Below are 27,093 nucleotides of genomic sequence, written 5' to 3' on the forward strand. Positions count from 1 at the left end.
AACTCCAAATCACCTGAAAACCAAAATCGACGATTCACACAAGCCATAATACATCATATGAAGTTAATCAAGGCTTCAAACAGCTGAACGGAATGCTAATGCTCAAAATAATCAGTTGGGTCATTACACCTTAGCACTTCCTTTTTGTATTACAACAAGCTAAAGATTGTGTAATAGACAATGTGTCTAGTAATAAACTAGCTACTTGGTTGCGTAATAGATACTGGGTTCATCAATAAACTAGCTACTTAGTTACGTAACAATCAAAGCCACGTCTAATAACTTAATCACATATCACATTACATCAGTAGAACATTACATTATCTAAAAGACTTCCAACAAAACAAACTTCCAATAATTAAACTATTCCTACCAACAACAAACCAATATTCCTTCTCACTTCATCGTCCAAGCTGCCACGAATCCGACAACGACGCACAAGAGCATAACCCACTTATTCAGCCTCATTTCATTCATCTTAACCATCCCTCCAACATAATCATTTACAGGATATTGATTGCCTCCAAATAAATCCCTCCATCATCATCATCTTCCTCATAAACAACCTTTGCTAATATATTTTCAAGTTCAGCCTTCTTCATTTGCATAATAATTTTTTCATGCTTAAGAGTGTTCTTTTCACACTTCAAACTACTGATAATGTCAACAATTCTTGGATTTAGCAGATCATCGTCCCATTCCCAAAATTGACATCTTGTACCCTATCGAATGAAATGGAAAAAATAATTTATCAATAAAATTGAATCCCCAAAATTAAAAAGAGGCAAATTTGTGAAATTATCTTACCTTAGGTTTCGAACATTTTGAGAATCGCCTACTAGCATTCACTGGAGTTATAGCTGTGAATTGGCTGGCAGCCATGCCGTAGTGACAATTCTTTCTTGACTCAAATGACGCATTCAACACTTAGCTCATTTTCTTTAATTGTTTGAGTACGTTTTCGGAAGTAAAAATTGAGGTTGAAATGTGATCAATTTTGTTTTGAGATGTCCAGTCAAATGGATAATTTTAAATAGGTCAAATGGATAATTTTAAATGGGTCGAAAAAATATTTGGCTATGGATAGGCCACATGGACATATTTTAATTCCTGAACAGCACGAGCTATCTTCCATCAACCACTAGTCGCTGATAAACCCCTTTAATGGTCTATAAACCTTGAACCCTAACCCTGAAAGTTCAAAATAAATCAATAGACTTCTTTAATGGACGAGTGTCAACTTTAGGTTGCGTCCTCAATTCTTACTGTGGTCGAGGATAAACTAATGGCCGAAAATTTACTAACATAAGAATTATACCATGTTTGACCTTAGTTTTTTTGATTTTATAGCATTTAAACATCTTATTAATGATATGGAACATTTAAAGTTATTATACTTGGTGGTGTATTTCATACTATTAAGAGTTAGTCACTCTAGAACATATAACAACACAAGAAGCAAGGCCTCTAAGTATAAGAGTGTTGTCTAGTGAAGTGTTGTCAACAAGTAATACCTCTAAGTAGATGGCTGTTGTATATTGAATATTGGGCTGTAATATCGACATGTGTTGATATTAAGTAATGTTTTGATCGATTATAATGAATAATTAGTCTTCAAATTGCTTACATTACCTTAACATTATTTTGTAATAATGGTCAATGGCTATATAATGAAAGTTGTGTTAATCAATTATCAGCTTAGGTTAATACCGATATAACGGATACGTTATACTAATCCATTTTATCCAATTCAAAGTTTGCAATTTGATGAATTAGTACAACTTTAAGTTATTCACAAATAATTGTCATTTTTGAATTAATGTAATTGAATTAATACTTTACACTAACGAATAACTAATAATCGATGATCTATCCCTATGTCTGTCCAATTTATAATTGATATACAGTTCTTAATTCTTTACAATGGAATTCTATTAGTTTACATTTACAATAGAATTATAGACCACCAATGGGGTAGATTATATACTGTAGGTTTATTCAACAATTCATGTGAAATTCTTTTCAATTCAATGGCGAAAAATTCAAATATTTGGAAGACTGCATATCAATTCGAAAAATGGTAATTAGGCAATATTATAAAATATTATATTGTTTAAAAATAATAAATTCAGCACTTGCTGCAAAGAAACTCAACATAGGCGAGAACAAGTGTAATATTACAAACTACGAGAAAAGATGGTGTTACGAAACTAAATTGGAGTGAGGTGTCTAAGAACCCGTTTGGACGTAAGAAATTTTCCTTTTTTTTTCCTTTTTTTGCATTCATAAAATTTTCAATTTTCACTTAAAGATTCATTTTAAAATTTTTCGAAAATTTGAAAAACTCTAAAAAGCTATTTTTCAAAATTTTTACTCAGATTACGCACAAAACTTCAAAAACAACCCAAAATTATATTCATGTCCAACACAACACTAATAGTTTTCAAATACCATTTTCACTTGATTTTTTTTTTGAAATTTTACAATTCTTATGTCCAAACGCCCACTAAAATTATTCCTGCTGCAAATTTTGTTAAAAAAAATAACAACAACGACCCAGTGAAATCTCACTAGTGGGGTCTGGGGAGGTAGTGTGTACGCAGACCTTACCCCTACCTCGAAGGGGTAGAGAGGCTGTTTTCGAAAGACCCTCGACTCAAGAGGACCCAAAGACAAAAGGAGATAATATCAGTATCACTACAAAAATCATAAGGAAAATAAGAACAACATGAAATCCAGAAGAAATATGCAACGCAAAAACGTTAGCTAGTAAATAAGCCCGACACTGAAAAGCGAAATAGTAAGACACGACATTGCCACTAGCTATCTTAGACAGAAACCCTACTAGACTAGTCTCACAATAGTACGAAGTAAGGCAAGACTCAACTACCTACTAACCTACAACCCTAATACTCGACCTTCACATCTTCATATCAAGTGTCATGTCCTCGGAAATCTGAAGCCTCGTTATGTCCTGCCTGATCAACTCTCCCCAATTCTTCTTAGGCCGATCTCTAACTCTTCTCGTGCCCTCCACAACCGGCCGCTCACACCTCCTTACCGGGGCATCTACGCTTCTCCTCTGTACATGCCCGAACCATCTGAGCATCGCTTCTCGCATCTTATCATCAATGGGAGCCACATGCACTTTCTCCAAAATATCATCATTCCTAATGCCGGCACATCCACCGCAACATACTCATTTATGGTATTTCAATCTTCTAAAAATTCTTTACAGAAAAGGAAAGGAAAAAGCATATAAAGACGTTACAAGATGCGGCGTACCAAATATACAAAAACAAAAGAAGAACCCATTACATTACTGGAGTTTAGTTCATTTTGCAATCCATTTAGGGCGCGGACTCCATTGTTCACAGCTCAACAGTATAGCACTGCTCACAAGTATCGGGGAAAATGAGGAGGGAAAGAGGTGAATTGATTTACAAGATTTACAGAGCCCTAACTTATGGCCTATCGCCGCTGATTCACCTTCACCTGCGGTGGCGCAAATTCCGCGGCCTCGAACATCCTCTCCGCTGGCGCGAGCGTCTCGGATTCCCCTCTTTCCCTCGTCCCCCTGGCCCTCTCCTCTGGTTCCACGCTGTCTCTCTCGGTCATACTCCTTATCCTTTCATTTTTACTACACTGATTCTTACTCCAATTTATATATAAGAAGAATTAGTGTGTGTATGCATACACATATACACTCAATCTCAGTCACAGCAGAGCTTCAATTGATAATGCATGGATGAATCTGAGAGATAAACTCAGATTCATCAAGCTCACATGGTATCATAGCAGTGTAGGTATATATAGAGTTTAAGTTCTGTGCATTGTCTGTGTAAAAATATTTACACAATCGGGTCATTTGAAATGTAATTGCTTCAAGTAATTGCAGTTAACTTCATTTAATAACATTGATTTATGACCTAGAATAAATGATCAGAAACCTGCTATAACATGTTAAATTACTTTAATGGTGTAAAAAATTCATTACACTGGTAGTGTATATAATATAAATCGTTTTATATAGGCTCTAATTTTTTCCACCATTGTGTATGTACTTGTAATTAATAAAATATGTATCCGTGTCTATTGTGAAGTATGTTGGCCGATTTTTTTCTTTCTCTTTTCATTTTTCCAGCTACTCTGCTCAATTTTTTGTTTCATTTGTTATTGTTGTTGTTTCTTTTTCTTTTTTACTCCCTAATTTAAAATTGTTATTATTGTTTGTTGTAATGTGAAATTAGGTGAAGGAATGTGTGCAATTCCAGTGATTAAATGCTGCATAGAGAGGAGGCCTGATGTAACTGTCTTAATGACGACTACCACCACATCAGCATTGTGAGTCTCTAATTTGAATTCCAAGTTCAAATGTTATTTTATTTTGATCGTTGCAGTTTGTTGCTTTGTTATTTCCTTTCAAATTTATTGCAATATTTTGCACTTATAGAAAATTGGTTTTGTTAGTCTTTTCACCTGACAATGATTTTCTATAATTTAGGGATGTAACGTTCCTTTAGTTTTTTTTTTTCTAAAATAAAATGGAGATATATGAAAAGGATGGTCCTGTGATTTGGGGAGGTTTAGGGAGGTTAAGTTCTTCGATTTATGCAAGTTGTATACCTGGCCCTGTATGGAATAATATGTGTCTCGAGAATCTCAGGAAAAAATATCGAGAAAAATAAACATGAAAAATCTCTGGATTGATGTCAAAAGTTTATGTTTTTTGCTGACCCAAGATTAGAGAACTCTTATGGATAGAAAGACCAAGCAATGTGGGGGATGGACATCTTCTTTAGGGTCTTGTATTTGTTTCTTTTTAAGCATTCAAATATATGGGTTGATCTTAATTGTGGTGCACATTACACGAGATGATTGCTTTTGATTCAATACCGTTTTGGATGCTATCAGTCTGTATTCCAGAGAATAAAAAAAGCTCATGTATTATCATGATGACTTATATATATTGTATTTAAAAGAAAATATATGAAAGCATGCACCTGAAACCAAAAATATTGGAAAATGTAGAAGTACTTGATATAAAAGTTTGGACAAGAGTCAGGAGGTGAAGCTATTACGGGGAGTCAGGTGTTGCACAATAGAACAGCTAAGAGGTGTATCATTAGTCATAACCTGTTTTAACTTGTTTTTCATTCATTGCTGGAAGAGTTTGTAGATGTGAATTCATTCTGTATCTTCTTTCATCACTATAGTTATTGCTGAACAGAAGATGTGTGATCTACAGAGAATATAAGGAGTCTAGGGTTCAAAGGAGAAAAGGAATTTCCCGAGTTCCGTTGTGTTTCAATATTTCCATGACTAATAAATTCAAGGTCTTTTTACTTACTACTAGTGTTGGGATTTTACTCACTTCCTATAGTTTTAACTTTTAATTGTAAGAAACTGCATCATCAGAATGAGAGACATTCTTCCACCTCTTTTTTCATTTTCCATTGAAGAGAAAATTCAGTATGTCTAATCTACTTTTGCTTTCCTACAGTGAGGTAATAAAAAACCAGCTTTGTGTAAAATTGCAGTGTCAGCACACACAATGTTTTCTACTTTCTGTTCTGCTGAAAAATACAATATTAAGTATCTGATTCTTTGCTTTCTTACAGTGAGGTGATAAAGCACCAGCTTCCAAATAATGTCATTTATCAGGTATTTGTTATGCTGTTTCCTTAAGACTGTATTATGCTTGATTTCTTGACATCACTAAGTTGAGTTGTCTGACAAGGCACTGCTATTCCAAATTTTTGAACATTTGCATGCGTAATTTTTTTTTTTGAAGAATCAATTATCATGCTGTGTAGACCACAAGCTCTTCTTCCTCCCGTCATGTTATTTTTATTCACCCTCCACATTTAAATTATCATTTTTTGTGGACCCTAGGATCTTTTCCATTGCTGTGATTTTTTCTCCCTTCCCCTTTCTTCTGAGCCACACTGGAAGAATGACCCTGTTCGTTTGCAACATTCTTATGATGTTCTGGCATTTCTTTTTCTGTACACGTGTTTCTTCTGAATTTCACTCCTGAGATGCTTAGTTCCATGGACAAGACTGAAGAACTTATGGTAGCAAACTATCAATTACATTTTATGTGTCTTTCTTACGTAGGCTAGAAGGTAGAAGGAGTGCCTCTGACATGTCTCTTTTTTTTTTACGCAAATGTACCAGTTTTCTCCCATTGACACTCCTGGTGCCATTGATGCTTTCCTTTGTCATTGGAACCCAAATGCAATCATTTTAATTGAAAGTGAGCTCTGGCCAAACCTCATTATAGGTGCCGCAAAGAAAAGGGTAAATATACATCTTATTCTATGAATGCTGCTGAACTTAGAGATCTGCTATTTTAGTTTCTAGTATCTTGGCTAAGGCTTGTCTTTTATCATCTTTATATTTTCCTGTTATGAGGTAACTGATGTAATGGAAATTTATTTTATTTTTTCATGAGAGGACTATATCATTTAACCTATTTTATTGTTCAGACACCTAGTTTAGTGGGTTAGCATCAATTATTTTTGTTCTTTTTTTTTTTCTTTTTTATATTTCACATTCTACTCACTTGTATATTGGTATAACATGTCTTTCTCTACTTTTACACTCCCGTTATGCTACTCAGATTGCACTTGCATTGCTTAATGCTCGAATGTCTGCAAAATCTTATGACAGTTGGTCTCAACCATTTATTATTCCTCTGACATCATTGATGCTCTCTAAATTCTTGTTGATTCTTCCACTGGTACGTCTCGTGTTTTATCGTTGACGTGTTTGTGATCATCTTTTAAAGGCATAATCTTACCTTTAAGCTTCTGCATTTATATTTCTACACAGAGCACTACACAGGCAATTCGTTTTCAACTGCTGCAGTGTCCACCATTCATCATAAATTTTTGTGGCGACCTAAAGTATGGTATGGCCAAAACTAAAAATACCTGATCTTATTATCTTGCATGTACATTGGAGCTACTAGCACTTCATAATAAACTCTTTTTTTGTATATCCTTTAGTTTACTGTGATTATTTGTTTCTTCTTAGTGGCTTAGGAATACACGTATGGCTTCTTTCTTTTTCAGGTTCAGGAATATTTGTCACATCTACCGCTGCTTACCAGAGAGCAGGCGTTGTACCCTACTTCTCACTTCCTTTTTTTCCTGATTTAGCTGTAGGAAACATTGAGACTGCTGAAGGGGATCAGAGAGCTCTGGAAGAGTTGCAGGTACAGCTTATGAACAGAAAGGTTTGGATGGCATCTTCCATTCATAAGGGTGAAGAAAAAGGTAAATTTCTTGATGTATAATATTTTCCATGTATTAGAGACAAGATGAAGGAACAAAAAGAATCTTGAGGCAAAGGGAGTTGGATGAGAGAGTCTTAAAGCCCCATTATCCTATGCTGTTATACCATGGTAGTAGTCTGAGATTGAGTTCATCTAGGCACGTGTGTGAACAATATGTGTTGTGGTTTAGTCCCTTACCTTCAATTTTCTCTAAGGTGTTTTGGATAGGTTAAGTGGGGAAAGGTGGAGGTAGAGGAACTAGGCATGGGCTGGGCCCTCAAACTCATCACTCATGTCTTCATGAGTCTACGACAGAGTAAAGAGAAAACTCACGGAGCATTAGTGATTGGAAGAAAAATGATTACTGGTAGATGGTTTATTTTGATTGGGGGCCAGGAACTCAGATGTATGTATGGATATCGATACCTACCCAGTTGATTGTTTCTGTGCCAAGTCTGTTGTCATGCATTTACGGATGAAGTCAAAAATTCCTAGTGGTTCAGATTGACCTTGATTTCCCGCTTCAGCTAACAAAGTTTAAGGTGATCTGCTCTCTGTTTCTTCTTGAATCTAACTTAAGAATGTTGTTCTGCTTCTAACTTATCTATAAAAAAGGAAGAGAATTCTGTTCTACTTCTCTATCACTTCTCTAAAAAGATACATGTGAGGATGTTCTCTTTTATGGTTATCAAGTGTTTGTATTATTGGAAAGGGAAAGGGAAAGGGAAGGAAGTTTTTCCCAATCTGAGAGGAGTAAATTTCTGCTCTTTGGATGTAGCAGAAAAGAAGTGAATTGAGTCTACTTCATGGTCTAATGACCTTGAATATGACTGTAAGTTACTTTGTGCTGCTGAACGAAATTATGACAAAATTGATATGCAGTCATGTTGGATGTACACAAAGAACTAAAGCAAATACATCTGGATATCATTACCATCATTGTGCCTCGGCATCCTCAGCATGGAGAACTAATTGCTTTGGTATGATTACTGTGCATTAGCCTATTATAAATGTTTTTATTTGTGTTGATGATCCATCTATGTCCTCTTCAAATTACTCTAGTATTTTTCTCTTGAACTTTAAACTTGACTGCATCATTAAGTTATTAACCATGACCATGCACCACTTTCTTGCCACTAAAAATGTCCTCATGTTCACTTGATTGGATGAGAGACCTTTATCGACCGGGGGCGAATTTAGGGGGCGGAAGGAGGTTCATCCGAATCTATCATGCAAAATTTGTTTTGTACCTCATATTATATTTTAAATCCCGCTGATACAGCCCAAAAGCATAGCTCAATGGTCAAAGGGGTTCAAAACCTTTGTGAGGTCACTAGTTCAATTCCCACTGGCCATAGTCTCTTCTAAATTTTTTAACTTTTTTCTTTTTTGAACCCCCTTAGCGAAAATCCTGCTTCTGCCACTGTTATTGACCTTTATCTTAGAATATGGAACTTGTATATTACTTGCTCTATCAAGGCTAGATTTATGATAGTCTTCTTCAACTTATGCAGGAATTGGAGAATGAGGGAGTAAGGGTGGCATTAAGGTCTCGTCATGATAAGCTCCTGCCAGGAACAAACATATATGTGGTTGATACATTAGGTTGTGACCTCTTTTTGCTTTATGATATTCTTTAAGCTAGTTGACTAAGAGATTTTCTTTTTAGATCTACTTGTTTTAGCCATCCGCATTTCCATTCAAAAAGTTAGTGACATTATTGTTTTTCTGTAGGTGAAGTAGTTGAATGGTCTCCATCATGCTTTTTCTCTGAATTCTTTAGTAGGATCTCTTACAAACTGGGAATAACTACATTAGAAATCAGAAACAGTTTTGCAGTTTGTTACTTGTTAATAAGCTTTTTTCAAGTTGTGGGTAAAAATGCGTCTAATATAACTATTGGGTGTGTTGTATTCACCGATGAATGATCTCGTCTCTCGCCACCTTCTTAAACTTCTATATGGCATGGATCCACATACTTCAACAAAGTACAAATAGCTGAAAGTTCCAATTTCCGTGTCTCACAAATTTTCCTTGTTTTTAGTTTACAGAGTAGAGCCAGCTTGCATATTAGGAGCAGTTCGAAAATCTAACCCCGAACAAAATAAAAAAGAGAGAAAATCTATCCCCTCATGCCACAATCCACATTATATCTATCCTTATATTATATGTTTTTCCACATAAGCTAGAAGGTGCAGTCTTAACTTCATAAAAAAGAGGATTAGCTACAGTGTTTAATTGATGAAATACTTTTTTTGCTTGTTAATGCAAAAATTTAAATGAAACAAAGTCACTGATTTTCTTATCATTCTGCTCTGTAGGTGAATTGAAAAAGTTCTACAGACTAACACCAATAGCCGTGATTGGAGGTTCATTTCTACCTGGTTCAGCTGGTCATAATATTTCAGAAGCCGCTGCAGCAGGCTGTGCTGTTTTGACTGGTCAATTTGGTTCCCTTCTTTTAAATAGAGCTTTTGATCTTTGGATTTCCTGGTTAATTTTGTCGTAGAATTCCAAGTTTGATTCTCATCTGGTGCATAATGTATATTTATATCGGTTCTTTGTTTTGGCCTAATTGTCAGGTCCTTATATTGGTCATTTCTCTTATATGGCAATACAGATGCAACGATTGAATCCTTTATCAGTATTACAGGTCTGGAAGCTTACTGTGAATTGTGATCTATAAAATTCAGTCGATTTATGTTCCTTTTTTCTTTTAGAAGTATAACTCAGTTGATTTGCAATAGAGTTCTACAGGACTGTATTCATGGTGTATTTTACATGCTTTGCATTGGAAGGGAAGGATGGCAGGAATATTTTAAGAAGGGGGTGGTTGAAATGGTTCAAGACCTATGTAGTCAAACTTCAAGGTCAACATTTGTAGGCTTCCTGTCAAACACTAAATTGGAGAAAGTGGCTTGACCAACCTGATAGGGAGAAAAGGAAGAGTCAACACAGTATATACCCATTAATGAGAAGTGGGAAAGAGCATGGTTGCAGAAATCCTATTTATACTTATAAAAAAAAATCCGTATCTATGAATATGGGAATGCAAGAATTCAATTATTTAATAATAGAAAATGAATTAAGAAATTTAAACTAGCAAGACTTCTTATAATTAACAACCTTTAAGTCAATAGCCTCCTTTGATTGACAAAAGCTTCAAGGATCTAGGTTTATTGTCTTTTGCTGAAATTCTGAATTTATTACATAGTACAGTACATTGAAGTGAAGTACTCCATATGAATTTTGTGAGATATGTAAATATATAGTGTAGCTTTTTATTTGCAACAGCAAAATATTTACTAAAAAGAGAATCCAACTGCAGATTTTATATAAATTGGTGCTGATGAACCTATGGTTTTTTTTGGGGTGGGGGGGGGGGGTTGGAAGATTAACGCATAGACAATATCATATTGAAGTGTTTATTGTGGTTTACTTTGTATTTGATTTTTATCTTATCTCTTTGAGATCCTTGTCAGACTTCTTTGCGCTGTCAGGTTTCTGGCCACATTCTTGTTGAAGCTCTCAGCAACCTTCTTACTGATGCAAAACTTCTGGAAGCACGTCAAGAAGCTGCTAAACAAGCTTATCATGCTCTGTCTCATGGGATCACTGAAAATGTTTGGAGCCTTTTAGACTTGCACATTTTTCGGAATGCACTGGCACACCGAGGTTTGATGCTGTGAACCCCTTTCTTCAGCTCATCCCTATCCATGATTGGTATTTGTCATGTTGAAAAGGTCTTGGCAAAGTTCCTGCTTCATTGTCATGATATCTGGGGCAGGGAACAAAAAATTCATGTGAAGAACATAAATTCTTTTCCCTCCTTCCCCTGTATATCTGGTGCTCTTCTGTTAATTTTCATTTAATGTGATGAGAAACGCCTCATCAGATCATTGCATGCTAGTACCATTCGTGCAATACCTTATTAGATATCCGGTTTCCCTCTGTTTTGTCCTCAGCTATAAGCTTCTTTGCCTGAACTTTCTTAGAAGGAAAATGCAGGAGCTTATAGTAATGCATTTCTCTTGGATAGTTGGATCCCACCTCCACCACTAGGTTTCACTAATGCTTTGGCTTATTTTTTTTTCGATTCCTGCTCTAGTATATCCTTGTAACTTGCTGATTGACTAAATTTTCACACTATTTCCGCTATCCTGGCATCCACAATATGGTGTTGATACTTCACTTACTCCCTTCAGGTATTGTAAACGGTAATATCAATTAGGGAGATTCATTATCAGTTAGAACCTGTATGGATCAATTAGGATGATTCTTAGCTTGTAATTATACATTCTTTATATTCCTTCCTACTTTAGAACATAGGTACATCACTATTTAAAGCCCAATAACTTGAGGGAATAATCAAGCTGAATCATTCCCGAAACACCTCTTTTTATTCTTCTCTCTTTTTTTATCGAGTCCCTTCTCTTAATTTTATTTTTATTCCCGAAAAAAGAAAAATCAACGAAATATCGTTCCGGCAAAACTAAGTTATGTCTCATCATTCTTTCACTGGCAGCATTATCTAGCCTCATCTCGCACATAAAGAAGATTTCCTACCATGTCCCCTATTTTTAGAAATCCACCATCTGCGGCAGCGGAGTAAACTATAAAGCTTCACCATGTTCAATCGTTGTTGATACCACATGCAGTTGTGTGGCATCTTCTCTGGTGAACAATCTTGTCGGGAATCACTCTATTCAGATTGCTTGGATCTCCTGCATCCTTCTAATCCATCAACCACCCTCCCCAAGTGATGAATCATCGAAACTCAAGTTTGTCATTTATTTCTTCAAGCGGATTTCAGTTCCTTTCTGTTCTCTTGGTCATGGAACTTCCATTTTAATCCCTCTATTGTGATTCATAAAGTGAAGTTTCTCTTCCTTTACTTCTTTGTTTCAGGGTGAACCTCGACGGTTTTGCTATTTTTTCTTCTCTAACATAACCTACACTACTCTGAAGGTCTTCCTTCTTCCTGTACTCCGTTCGAATTTGAGAAGATGTAATTTCTTTGAACCGGGCACTAGGAGTAACGTAGATATCAACTTGGCTTCCACATTCATCACGAGGGCGTAGATCTAGAAAGGGATTATTTTAATTCTGGTTTTCCCAAGTTTACTTCCGCATTCATCATGAGGGCATAGATCAAGAAAATTCTTTTAAGTCTTCAGCTCTATTACCGTGGTTTAACTTATGTTTCTCAGACTCTCCGAAAATGTTGGCGGGTGTGTGTCAGATCCTTCAAAAGTAGTGCATTTTTTAAGGATCCGACATGGGTGCGACAACATTTCGACAGTCCGTGCAACATAGGGTTTAAAAACCTTGAATTCTTTTTTTCTTTGAGAAACGATCATTTCGAACCTTCTTTATTCCTTGCAGTTGAGTAATCACAACGAGTGGAAGTTGCATGCAAGTGGGTGCAAAAAATTCAAGCATAAGTGATGCGCTCAAATTATTCCTATATAAATGGTGTAAGGTGGTCGATGCCAAATATAATAAACCAACTAGGTTGGGGTCGAATCCCACACGGAACAGTTGTGAAAAGATTACTTGAATAGTGTGTCACTTGACTAACTTCTACTCCGTTTGTTTGGAAAGAGTTTGGTAATTGTGAATTGTTAAGAGAAGCTATTTTGTTAAGAGAATTGATTAATTGGATTAAGAAACCAAGATTGGGTCCCTTTCTATGGAATGTAATGCTATCGGTGTTAATATGATATATTTCTAATGGGAGGTCCTTCGATATGTAAATGGTTCCTAAATGACTACCTAATATTTCTCAATACTTAGGTAGTATTTCCTCTTTATGATTTTCCCAAATATAAAAGAGACGCAATTAAGAGCAACCAATTTATGCCAAGTAGAACCCACTTATTCCTAAGCGATTCTATTAAACAAGGTTTAAAGCCTTGAGTTTTTGTTATTCAATTCTACCAAACCCTAACCCAATTTTCCAAGTGAAAGATAAAGTAACTTGGCACTGCTACGGGAGCTCTTAGTTGCTTGAGAACAAGCCAGAGTTTAAGTTGGGGGCGTTGATGTGCCGTAGAAATGCGGCACTTTCGATACCAATTTCATAGACTTTAACTTACCTTTTAAAGCATTTTGACTCATTTCTTATGTAATTTTGTTGTTTCTTAGGAAACCGGACTTGAAGAGCCAAGAACATGAAAAAGATGTAAAAAACCATGAAAAAATCATATTTGCAACAGATATGCGATCGCAGAAGTGATGTGCGAGCCGCATTTCTATCGCAGAAGCAACCAGAGCAGCACAATTTTAAGAGTCAAATATGCGATCGCATAACCATTGCGCGAACCGCAGAATTGCCGCACGAATGCGAGAGAAATTCCCAGTAATCCAAAGTGACGATTATGCGATCCATTATGCGGACCGCAGAATCAGTTTGCGGACTGCATAAATGGTATGCGATGGAAATTTGGAAGTGCTAAAGATCAGATCTGCGGCGTTGCAATGATTTTGCGGACCGCGGATCACTTCCCCGGTCCATTTTGCGATCACAAGCTAACCTGAAGGGCTATTTATGTTACATTTTGTCCGCGAATTTTGGGCCATTATAAATAGAATAACTAGGGTTTTTATGGGACATCTTGTCTCAAAAAGGTCCTACATTGAGAACATTGAATACACCACTTATTTTGGAGCTTTTTGGATAGATTCTGAAACTTTGTCTTTGTTCTAAGTTTTTATGACTTTCTTTAATGCTTTGTTCTTGTATTTTAGTATGACTAGCTAGCGTTAAATACTAAGGTTGTGGACCCTAAGTGGGTGTAATGTTAACGAGTGTTTACTATATATATATTGTTAGATATGTACATAATGTAGTCTTGTCCCACATTGGAATAGGAGTAGTATGTCCTTATATAGTATAGCTATAAATAAGGACCTCTTGTATTGTATTGAACACACAATATCAATATATCATATTTTCTCCCGTGCCTTCTCACATGGTATCAGAGCTATCGTGAGAGATTTATCGCTATGCATAAATTCCAGCGATTCCGGGAAGTGAAATCAGTCATTATTACCCTTTTTTTCCGGCAACTTTTCAAAGTTGTTTTGCGTCTGCTTTGTCTTGGTTAGTGTTGTGCAAAATCCAACACTACCACAAGAGTAGTCACTGTCCGGCGACCAAACCTCAGTGAAAATCTTTGGCGGTAGTGTAGCGGTCGGAAGAAAATTTTCCGGCGAAGTTCTGACGTCGCGTGGGCCACCGTGTGGCCATTTTTCGGCGACAATTCTTCAGGTCAGATTGTTCCCCTTACAATTCCGAGCCTACCCATCAAGGTTACACCAAATTCCGACCACTTTTATATTTTTCCGGCGTGAATAGTGATTTCAGAAGTGGACTTCCGGTCATTTTTTGAAAAAGTTTCTTCAGAACAGTTGGGTCGTATGGTAATTCCGATCCTACCCCTACTGTTTTTATTTCATTCCGACCACTTTGAATTTTTTCCGGATGCTACAGTAATATTCCCGAGAGCTACAGTATTTCTGGAGTGAACATTGTTTTCCGGCGCAAAACAGTATTCTGTTTTCCTGCTATAAACAATGTTTTCTCAGCGATTTCTTCAGTTTTCCCAAAGGAGTTACTAATTTTAACTATTTCAAGTTAACCCTACTACTATTAATTGTAGCGACATGGGAACCGATACTTCGAATAGTCGGATGGTTTCTTTAGTGGATTATTTTGAGTTTCTTCAGTACAAAGCAGGTAAGCAGACATCTTCTGAGATAGCTTCCGTTATTCAAACAGGTAATAGCGTGACTTGTGTCTCTTAATCTTTACCCTCTGAGTCTTGGGTCATTGATTCAGGTGCATCGGATCATATTTCTGGTAACAAATCTCTTTTCACTACTATTTCGTATTCTCAATCTCTTCCAAGAGTCACAATGGCCAATGGGTCTCAAACCATGACAACTGCAATAGGTCAAACAAGCCCAATTCCTTCCTTACCTTTAGATTCAGTTCTTTATGTCCCTAATAGTCCTTTTAATCTCATAGCTGTTAGTCGCCTAGACAAATCACTTAAATGTGGCGTTTTATTTCTTGATGACCATGTTTTTATACAGGAACGCAGTACAGGGCGGATCATTGGTACCGGGCGTGAATCAAATGGACTTTATTACCTTATCCTTGCTAAATCACATGGACTCACATCTTGTCTTCCTTCAACAACTTGTCTTGCTACTGATTCACCAGATTTATTACATATACGGTTGGGACATCCTAGTTTGTCAAAACTTCAGAAATTGGTACCTGGTTTATCTCACTTGTTAGCTCTAGAGTGTGAGTCTTGTCATCTCGGTAAGCATACTCGCTCTCATTTTCCTCGACGTATTGATAATCGAGCAGTCACCTTTTACTTTAGTCCATTCAGATGTTTGGGGTCCTAGTCGGGTCAGTTCTACCTTAGGATTCCGCTACTTTGTTAGTTTCATTGATGACTATTCTAGGTGCACCTCGATATTTTTTGATAAAAAATCGATTTGAGTTGTTTTCTATTATCCAGACCATTCACGCTGAAATTCAAAATTAATTTGGGGTTTTTATTCGCACATTTCGTAGTGATAATGCCCGAGAGTATTTGTCTTTCCCATTTCAGCAGTTTATGAAATCTCATGGGATTATTCATCAAACTTCTTGTCCGTACGCATCTCAACAAAATGGGGTAGCTGAAAGAAAGAATAGACATCTTATTGAAATTGCCCGTACCCTACTCATACAATCTCATGCTCCGTTGCGTTTTTGGGGGATGCAGTTCTTACATCTTGCTATCTTATTAATCGTATGCCATCTTCAGCTATCCAGAACCAAGTTCCATTCTCTGTTATGTTTCCCCACTTACCTTTGTTCTCTCTTCCACCCCGTGTCTTTGGAAGCACTTGTTTTGTCCATAACCTTACTCCAAGAACAGATAAGTTAGCTCCCCATGCTCTTAAGTGCGTATTTCTTGGTTTCTCGAGAACGCAAAAGGGGTATCGATGCTATTCTCTTGACCTCCAGCGGTACCTTATGTCCGCTGATGTTACCTTCTTTGAAACCCAATCATACTTCACAGGTCCAGGTAATTACTTAGATATTTCTGAGGTACTACCAGTCTCTTCTTTTGGAGATTCAGTCACTATATCCCATCCATCTTCCTCTACATCTCCAGCTCCACCACCTATAGCTCCCGTTCCACCATCTATAGCTCCAGTTCCACCACCTATAGGTCCAATTCCTCCACATAATCCAGTTCAACCTTCTGCAGCTCCGCCACTCTTGACTTATCATCGCCGTCCACATCCAGCATCAGGCTAGGTGATTCACGTCCTGCATCAGATTCTGCACCTACTGCGGACTTGTCTCCTCTTAGTCAACCAATTGTACTCCGCAAAAGTGTACGGTCCACACTTAATCCTAATCCCCACTATGTTGGTCTAAGTTATCATCGTCTGTCGTCACCTCATTATGCTTTTATATTTTCTTTGTCCACTGTTTCTATTCCTAAGTCTACAGGTGAGGCACTATCTCATCCTGGATGGCGACAGACTATGATTGACGAGATGTCTGGTTTACATGCGAGTGACACTTGGGAGCTTGTTCCTCTTCCTGCAGGTAAGTCTACTGTTGGTTGTCGTTGGGTTTATGCAGTCAAAGTCGGCCCGGATGGCCAGGTTGATCGGCTTAAGGCTCGTCTTGTTGCAAAAGGATATGCTCAGATTTTTGGGCTTGATTATAGTGATACTTTCTCTCCCGTGGCTAAAGTAGCATCTGTTCGTCTTTTTTGTCCATGGCTGCTGTACGTCATTGGCCTCTTTATCAGTTAGACATTAAGAATGCTTTTCTCCACGGTGATCTTGACGAGGAAGTTTATATGGAGCAACCACCTGGTTTTGTTGCTCAGGGGGAGTTTAGTGGTTGTGTATGCAGATTGCGCAGGTCACTATATGGTTTGAAACAGTCCTCTCGAGCCTGGTTTGGTAAGTTCAGCACAATTATTCAGGAGTTCGGCATGACTCGTAGTGAGGCTGATCACTTTGTATTTTATCAGCATTCTGCTCCGAATCTGTATATTTATCTGGTGGTTTATGGATGATATTATTATTACTGGCAATGATCAAGATGGTATTACTAATCTAAAGCGACATCTCTTTCAGCACTTCCAAACTAAGGATCTGGGCAGACTGAAGTATTTTCTAGGTATTGAGGTTGCTCAGTCTAGCTCAGGTATTGTTATTTCACAGCAGAAGCATGCCTTAGACATTCTTGAGGAGACTGGAATGATGGGTTGCAGACCTATTGACTCTCCTATGGATCCGAATGCTAAGCTTCTGCCTGGACAGGGAGAGCCTCTTAGAGACCCTACGAGATATAGGAGGTTGGTTGGAAAATTGAATTACCTCATAGTGACTAGACCTGACATTTCTTTTTCGGTGAGTGTTGTAAGTCAGTTTATGGATTCTCCCTGTGATAGTCACTGGGATGCAACTGTTCGTATTCTTCGGTATATAAAGTCAGCTCCAGGCAAAGAATTACTATTCGAGGATCGAGGCCACGAGCAGATTGTTGGGTACATAGATGCTGATTGGGCAGGATTACCTTCTGATAGACGATCTACATCTGGATATTGTGTTCTAGCTGGAGGTAATTTGGTCTCGTGGAAGAGCAAGAAACAAAATGTAGTTGCTCGATCTAGCACCGAAGCGGAATATCGGGCCATGGCTATGGCAACATGTGAGTTATTTTGGGTCAAACAGTTGCTCAAGGAGTTAAAGTTCGGAGAAATCAGCAGGATGGAACTAGTGTGTGATAACCAAGTTGCTCTTCATATTGCGTCAAATCCGGTGTTCCATGAGAGGACTAAACACATTGAGATCGACTGTCACTTTGTCAGAGAAAAAATACTTTCAGGAGATATTGTTACAAAGTTTGTAAAGTCGAATGATCAATTAGCAGATATTTTCACTAAGTTTCTTACTGGTTCTCGTATTAGTTACATGTGTAACAAGCTCGGTACATATGATGTGTATGCACCGGTTTGAGGGGGAGTGTTAGATATGTACGTAATGTAGTCTTGTCCCACATTGGAATATGAGTAGTATGTCCTTGTATAGTATAGCTATAAATAAGGACCTCTTGTATTGTATTGAACACACAATATCAATATATCATATTTTCTCCCATGCCTTCTCACACTGACGAAAATACGATATCAACTACCTATAGGTAATACCAAATGGAACAAATTTACTCATTTCTTATGCTTCATTTATGGTTGATGGTTGCAAACATTAACTAGTGCTAATTTACTTTATCTTTCACTTGGAAAAGTGAGTTAGGGTTTGGTAGAATTGAATAGCAAGAACTCAAGGCTTTAAACCTTGTTTAATAGAATCACTTAGGAATAAGTGAGTTCTACTTGACATAAATAGGTTGCTCTTAATTGTAACTCTTTTATATTTGGAAAAATCATAAAGTGGAAATACTACCTAACTATTGGGAAATATTGGGTAGTCATTTAGGAACCATTTACATATCAAAGGACTTCCCATTAGAAATATATCATATTAACACCGATAGCATTACATTTCATAGAAGGGGACGCAACCTTGGTTTCTTAATCCAATTAATCAATTCTCTTAACAAAATAGCTTCTCTTAACAATTCACAATTACCAAACTCTTTCCAAACTAACGGAGTAGAATTTAATCAAGTGACACACTATTCAAGTAATCTTTTCACACCTGTTCCATGTGGGATTCGACCCTAACCTAGTTGGTTTATTATATTTGACATCGACCACCTTACACCATTTATATGTGTAATTTGAGCGTATTAAATTTTGGCACCGTTGCCGGGGACTACAGATTTGAAATTACTAACTAGTGTGTGCTTTACTTTACGTCTTTTTCTATTCCATCACACTTTGCTTGTTTTATTTGGTGTCACTAGGCAAGCATGGGTAAGCCGGAGAATATGTTTGCGGATATGGATGAGTATGTTGATCATACAAACGTCATTGTCCTTCCTAGTGGAACATAGCCTAATCCTAATGCTAAAGGCGGAGGGGTTCTTTCAGAAATTCTACCGATGATGATCCAACACAACACCTCAAAAAAAAATTGGGTGTGTGTGCAATGCATAAGCAGAATCATGTTTCGGATGATATCTTAAGGTTGAGGGTGTCCAAATACTTCTTTAGCCGGAGAGCAAAGCAATGGATTCACAATCTTACCTCCCAACTCCATCCACACTTTGGGCTGAACTTGTGCATGTTTTTCTAGCAAAATGGTTTCCACAAAGCAAGAAATTCGAACTTCGGGGAAAAAATTTCTTCTTCAAGCAATTATCGAGGGAACAACTACATGAAGCACGGGTTAGATTCAAGCAGCATTTAGTGAGATCACTAAATCATGGGTTTTCGAAAAATATTTTGTTGGAGAAGTTTTACACGGGTTTGGATCCTATGAATTAATCTGTAGCCAACAATGCGGCTAATGAATCGTTCGTAGGCAAAACATTTGCAAGAGTAACTCAAATCCTCGATAAGGTGGCCGAACGCAACCAAGCCTGGCATTCGGGAAACACTGCGGATGAAGTCTCACATGGTACCCCTTCTTTGACCAACATGGTCAAGGAAAATCAAGAAAGAGATCAATTTATTGTCGGGCTTGCTACCAATGTCAATGTGTTGACATAAATGTTTCCGGAAAGCCAAACAAAGAAAGTTAATGTTGTGGAACAAGTAAAACCAATGTCAAATGCTAACTATCAACATCAAGAAAGCCAACAACAAGACTATCCTCCAATGCAATACGAAGAAGCAAACTATGTTAACAATTCACAGGGAGGATATCAAAGACAAAACTACCAAGGGTCGGGACAACAACACCAATGAAGACCTAACCCGCAAGGGCAAGGTAATCAACAATGGCAAAATGACCAAGGTAGTTCTAATCAAGGAAATTGGAACAACAACAATTTTGCAAATTGGAGTTCAAATCTTCTATGTTCCACAAAAGGGGCAATACTCTAACTCTCAACATTGGAGGGAGAGTTCTTCAAGCGATTCCAAATTGGAGAACATGCTTGAAAGATGTTGCAAAACCAAGAGAGATCCGAAACTTCAATTAAAAATATGACCGAGCTTGTGGATTCTCACACTGCATCTCTTCAAAAGTTGGAGATGCAAATGAGGGATCTCTCAAGAGAAAAAATCCCAAAACAAAAAGGCACACTCCCAAGCGATACAATTACGAACCCAAAGGGTAGTGGGGGTGGCCCAACCGCTCATTGTATTGCCATTACAACTCGAAGTGGGAAACTACTTCAATGTGAGAGTGAACGGGTGGTCGAAGTGGAAGATATTGAACAATAAGATGAGGCAATAGTTGAGGTGCCTAATGTTGTTGAAGTTAAGAGAATTCCAAGGTGAAAACTCAAGATGTAAGCCATGAAAAGGTTGAGGAAAAAGTAATAGGGGCATCAAAACCTCTAGCACCGATTCCTAGACCTTCCCCTCCATTTCCTCAAAAACTAGCTAAAAGAATTGATGATAGCAAATTCGAGAAGTTCTATAACATCTTAAAGCAATTATCGGTGAACATTCCGTTTGTGGAAGCGTTTCAAGAGATGCCCGGTTTTGCTAAATACTTGAAGGATTTGATCACAAAAAAGAAGACCATCAAGAATTAAACAGTAAGTGTCACCCACCGGATTAGCTCCATCATTTCAACAACCGCCGTCCAAAAGAAAGAGGATCCGAGGGATTTCACCATTCCATGCACTATTGGATTGCATAACTTTGCACGAGCTCTTTGTGATAATAGGGCTAGCATCAACTTAATGCCTCTTGCAAACTACAAGCAAGCAGGATTGGGAATGTTTAGGCCTACGAGTATGAGGTTGCAAATGGCCGACCGTTCGGTGAAGCGACCGGTGGGGATAGTGGATGATGTGCTTGTGAAGGTGGGGAAGTTCCTCCTCCCTGCCGACTTCGTTGTTCTTGATTGTGCAGTTAATAAAGAGATCCCTGTCATCTTAGGGAGACCATTCCTTGCAACCGGAAGAGCACTCATGGGCATGGAAACAAATGAAATTAAATTTTGGGTTAATGACGAAGAAGTTACCTTTCAAGCAAGTACGGGCATGAAATTGCCAAATGCATACGAGAGTATCTCGGTACTTGATGTCATTGATGTGGTAGAAGATGTTGTTGAGGTAAAAGATGGAAGAGGAACGCCTTGGTGAGGCATTGGCGGCGATCTTGACAAATTTTGATGGTGAGGACATAGAAGGATACATGGAGACGGTGAACGCATTGGAAGACCGAAGAAGCTTTCTTTTGACTTGGAGAATAGAGTCACTCCTCCCGCCAAGCCTTCAATCGTTGAGCCGCCACAACTTAAACTCAAGCCACTACCACCACAGCTAAGGTATATCCGAGGGATTCCCGGATATACCTTCTATGTCCTCAGTAGGAATCCCTCGGATATACCTTAGGTGTGGCGGTAGTGGTTTGAGTTCAAATTGTGGCGGCTCAACGACTGCAGGTTGACGGGAGGATTGGCTCTAGTCTCCAAGTCAAAAGAAAGCTTCTTCGGTGCATAAGTGTATGAACCAAGCCCTTCCCATGCGTTCACCGTCTCCACGTATCCTTCTATGTTCTCACCATCAAAATTTGTCAAGATCTCCGCCAATGCCTCACCAAGGCATTCCTCTTCCATCTTTATCTCAACAACATCTTCTACCACATAAAGTACCGAGATACTCTCGTATGCATTTGGCAATTTCATGCCCTTACTTCCTTGAAAAGTAACTTCTTCGTCATTAACTTGGAATTTAATCTCATTTCTTTCCGAGTCCATGAGTGCTCTCCCAGTTGCAAGGAATGGTCTCCCTAAGATGATGGATCTCTTTATCAACTACACAATCAAGAATAACGAAGTCGGCGGGGAGGAGGAACTTCCCCACCTTCACAAGCACATCATCCACTATCCCCACCGGTTGCTTCACCGAACAGTAGGCCATTTGCAACCTCATACTCGTACGCCAAGGCATTCCCAATCCCACTTGCTTGTAGATAGCAAGAGGCATTAAGTTGACGCTAGCCCCATTATCACAAAGAGCTCGTGCAACGTCACGCAATCCAATAGTGCATGGAATGGTGAAAGCCCCCAGATCCTCTTTCTTTTGGATGTCGGTTGTTGAAATGATGGAGCTAATCTAGTGGGTGACACTCACCATTTCATTCTTGATGGTCTTTTTTTTTGTGATCAAATCCTTCCAAGTATTTAGCAAAACCAAGTATCTCTTGAAACGCTTCCACAAACGGAATGTTCACCGATATTTGCTTTAAGATGTCATAGAACTTCTCGAAATTGCTATCATCATCTCTTTTGGCTAGTCTTTGAGGAAATGGAGGGGAAGATCTAGGAGTTGGTGCTAGAGGTTTTGGCGCTCCTATTACTTTGTCCTCAACCTTTTCATGGCTCACATCCTGAGCTTTCACCTTCTTCGGAATTCTCTCAACTTCAACAACATTAGGCACCTCATCTTCTTGTTCAACATCTTCCACTTCGACCACTTGTTCACTCTCACTTTGAAGTAGTTTCCCACTTCGAATTGTAATGGCCATACAATGAGCGGTTGGGCCACCCCCACTACCCTTTGGGTTTGCAATTGTATAACTTGGGAGTGTGCCTTTTTTTGTGGGGTTTGTTCTTTTGAGAGATCCTTCATTTGCATTTCCAACTTTTGAATAGATGTGGTGTGAGAACCCACAAGCTCGGTCATGTTTGTAATTAAAAAGTTGGACCTCTCTTGGTTTTGCAACACTCTGTCAAGCATGTTCTCCAATTTGGAATCGCTTGAAGAACTCTCCCTTCAATGTTGAAAGTTAGAGTATTGCCTCTTTGATGGAACATAGGGATTTGAACTCCGATTTGCAAAATTGTTGTTGTTGGTGTTCCAATTTCCTTGATTAGAACTACCTTGGTCATTTCGCCATTGTTGGTTACCTTGCCCCTGCGGGTTAGGTCTCCATTGGTGTTGTTGTCTCGAGGCTTGGTAGTTTTGTCTTTGATATCCTCCTTGTGAATTGTTAACATAGTTTGCTTCTTCGTATTGCATTGGAGGATAGTCTTGTTGTTTGCTTTTTTGATGTTGATAGTTAGCATTTGACATTGTTCTTCCATAATATTCAGTTTCTTTGCGTGGCTTTCCGTGAATATTTTTCTCAACACATTGACATTGGTAGCAAGCCTGACAATCAATTGATCTCTTTCTTGATTTTCCTTGACCATGTTGGTCAAAGAAGGGCTACTCCACATACGGTGTTGCCCTAATGCCAAGCTTGATTGTGTTCGGCCACCTTGTCGAGGATTTGAGTGACTCTTGCAAATGTTTTGTCCATAAACGATCTATTAGCCGCATTGTTGGCTACTGATTGATCCGTAGAATCTAAACCCGTGTAAAACTTCTCCAACAAAATATTTTTCGGAAACTCATGATTTGGTGATCTCACCAAATACTGCTTGAATCTACCCCATGCTTCATGTAGTTGTTCCCCCGGTAATTGCTTGAAGAAGAAAATTTTGTCTCTAAGTTCGGATTTCTTGCTTTGTGGGAACCATTTTGCTAGGAAAACATGCACAAGTTCGGCCCAAATGTAGATGGAGTTAGGAGGTAGATTGTGAATCCATTACCTTGCCTCTCCGGCTAAAGAGTATTTGAATACCCTCAAACTTAGGGCATCATCCGAAACATGATTCTGCTTATGCATTACACACAAACCCAAAAAAAATTTGAGGTCTTGTGTTGGATCATCGTTGGTGGAATTTCGGAAGAATCCTTCAGCATTAGGATTAGGCTATGTTCCACTTTGTAGGCAACCGCATCCACTCTAGGAAGGACAATGGCGTTTGTATCATCAACATACTCATCCATAAACGCAAACACATTCTCCGGCTCGCCCATGCTTGCCTAGTGACACCAAACAAAACAAGCAAAGTGTGATAGAATAGAAAGAGACGTAAAGTAAAGCGCACAATAGTTAGTAATTTCTAAATCGTACTCCCCGGCAACAGCGCCAAAATTTGATACGCTCAAATTACACCTATATAAATGGTGTAAAGAGGTCGATGTCAAATATAATAATCCAACTAGGTTGGGGTCGAATTCTACAAGGAATAGGTGTGAAAAGATTACTTGAATAGTGTGTCACTTGACTAAAGTCGTAATTCGACTCCGGTAATTGTGAATTGTTAAGAGAATTGATTAAGAAACCAAGGTTGTGTCCCCTTCCATGTAATGCTATCGGGGTTAATATGATATATTTCTAATGGGAGGTCTTTTGATATGCAAATGTTTCCTAAATGACTACCCAATATTTCCATGTAATGCTATCGGGGTTAATATGATATATTTCTAATGGGAGGTCTTTTGATATGCAAATGTTTCCTAAATGACTACCCAATATTTCCCAATAGTTAGGTAGTATTTCCTCTTTATGATTTTCCCAAATATAAAAGAGTTACAATTAAGAGCAACCAATTTATGTCAAATAGAACACACTTATTCCTAAGCAATTCTATTAAACAAGGTTTAAAGCCTTGAGTTCTTGCTATTCAATTCTACCAAATCTTAACCCACTTTTCCTAGTGAAAGATAAAGTAAATTGGCACTAGTTAATGTTTGCAACCATCAACCATAAATGAAGCATGAGAAATGAATAGAAATCAACCAATCATTATATATATATATTCAATGGTAAACACCCATTAACGTTACACCCACCTAGGGTCCACAACCTTAGTATTTAAAGCTAGCTACTTATAATAGAATACAAGAATAAAGTAATAAATAAAGTCATAAAGCTTACAAAAGAGAATAAAGTCTTGGATTCTCTCTCAAAAGCTTCCAAAATAATGGTGTATTCAATGCTCTAAGTCGCGGTCAAAATGTGAACAAAATAGCCCTTCAGGTTAGTATGCGATCGCAAAATGGACCGCGGAAGTGATCCGCAGTCCACAAAATTGTTGCAACGCCGCAGATATGATCTTCAGCACTTCCAGATTTCCATCGCATATCAGTTATGATGTCTGCAAATTGATTCTGCGGTCCGCATAATCGTCACATTTCTCTTGCGTGTGGCAATTCTGCGGTCCGCATAACGGTTATGCGACCGCATATTTGACTTTTAAAACTGGGCCGGTCTGGTTGCTTCTGCGATAGAAATGCGGCTCGTACATCACTTCTGCGATCGCAAATCTGCTTTCTTCATGGTTTTTGACATCTTTTTCATGTTATTGGTTCTTCAAGTCCGCTTTCCTGCAAAACAACAAAATTACATAAGAAATGACTCAAAATGCTTCAAAAGGTTAGCTAAAGTCTATGAAATTAATATCGAAAGTGCCATATTTCTACGGCACATCAATAAGGAGGGATACGTATACTACAAAATTCCAACCTATCAGTTAAGACAAAAAGAAGCTCCATGTCTAGTGGGGAAAAGTAAACAAGGATAGGCTGATTATTGAAAAAGATGCATCATTTATCAGTATATTCTGATCATGTTGTTTACATTAGATTATCACGACTGAATACCATGATCTAGTGTGGTATAAGGATCTGACTGACTTTTTCAGGTTCCATAATTCAGTGATTTAGTCCAATGATGTTTGATCGGCTGGAGTTGATGTTATTGCTGCAATCCTTCGAGTTAAATTATGCGGAAGGAGCAGCAGAAACTCTCTCCTGGAAGGTTGCTCCAGGCTTGAAATGAAGAACATGATAATCTGAATGACGCGCATTTCCATTTCTACAGATTGGACGAGAAGCTCATAGCTACTATAACCAATACTTAGAAATCTCTTTCACCTCTAGGCTGATTTGTTCCTTTTCTAGGTGTGTCAAGCATGTTTGTGCCAGGTGCAGCGTTCTGAGCTTCACATAGTTAACAACTACGCCTCAGTCCCTAACAAATTGGTGTCTGCTATATGAATCCTCACTGAGTTTCACAATGTTGCTGACGTAAAATGGTCCAGCTTTTAATGGGATCCATCAGTGCAACTTTCATCAGATTTTTATTCTGGGAAATCTCACTGGATATCGCCTGGAATTTTGATGGTGGTTTCGGTAACAGGTAAATGCAGTTGGCATTCCGGAATATATTCTGTTAACAATTTCTTACAGTTGGCATACTCTATGACTGGGCATGAACAATGACTGCTGGAACTCTATGCAAGGATGAACTGACATTGGCCGGGAATGGTGAGAAGTAACGTGGTACATTTTTTTTTTTTGAAGTGGTGCTATTTTAATGCATATTGGTATTTGGTGCTTTCTCTGCAGCAGAGTTCTCATAGTAATTTGATTTTTGTGATATGCGACAACTGTGGTTCGGATCCTTATGCTCACATTGTTGAAATTTGTTACAACGTGAGCTTCTGAGTTTATATTTAACTATGTATCTTCTATAGCACTGTGCATTGTCTTGTCTAGGTGCAGTATTACTGCTTGAAAAATGATAACTATACCCGAGCTGGCTACCCAAGCCTCTGTCCCTAGCCGTCGAGAAATTTAGGATGGGCTACTCTCTTCGGTAAAAGGCCATAGAAAAATGGGGCGGCATTTGCATCTATACCCGCTTTTTGTGTCACATTTTAACTTGTGCCCGCTTTGCAAAAAAAATTGCAAGCGTACCCGCTTTTTCGCATAACTTCAGCATACAGGGCTGAAGTAGCAAAGACAATCACGCAAAACTTCAGCATTCTAGTAGCGGGGCCTGAAGTTCAGC

General features: G+C 38.2%; 1 protein-coding gene across 5 annotated transcripts; it reads left to right on the plus strand.

Annotated features, from left to right (window-relative positions):
* The first annotated feature begins 3,236 nt into the window (after window positions 1-3,236).
* On the plus strand, window positions 3,237-26,775 carry LOC107801790 (putative 3-deoxy-D-manno-octulosonic acid transferase, mitochondrial). 5 transcript variants are annotated; one of them, XM_075254041.1, is made up of 13 exons: window positions 3,237-3,613; window positions 4,251-4,344; window positions 5,622-5,664; window positions 6,181-6,303; window positions 6,626-6,745; window positions 6,838-6,916; window positions 7,167-7,283; window positions 8,165-8,262; window positions 8,797-8,887; window positions 9,604-9,723; window positions 9,865-9,935; window positions 10,765-10,957; window positions 25,943-26,775. In XM_075254041.1, the coding sequence occupies exons 1-13, from the start codon at window positions 3,415-3,417 to the stop codon at window positions 25,957-25,959; spliced, it is 1,365 nt and encodes a 454-aa protein (XP_075110142.1). In that variant the 5' UTR covers window positions 3,237-3,414; the 3' UTR covers window positions 25,960-26,775. The 5 variants fall into 5 exon arrangements, with proteins under 5 accessions (XP_075110142.1, XP_075110144.1, XP_075110140.1 ...); XM_075254043.1 differs by having other exon boundaries at window positions 10,783-10,957; XM_075254039.1 differs by lacking the exon at window positions 25,943-26,775 and adding an exon at window positions 16,911-18,476.
* The last annotated feature ends 318 nt before the right edge of the window (window positions 26,776-27,093 follow it).

Source organism: Nicotiana tabacum, chromosome 5 (assembly GCF_000715075.1).
Source record: "Nicotiana tabacum cultivar K326 chromosome 5, ASM71507v2, whole genome shotgun sequence".
Taxonomy (NCBI): domain Eukaryota; kingdom Viridiplantae; phylum Streptophyta; class Magnoliopsida; order Solanales; family Solanaceae; genus Nicotiana; species Nicotiana tabacum.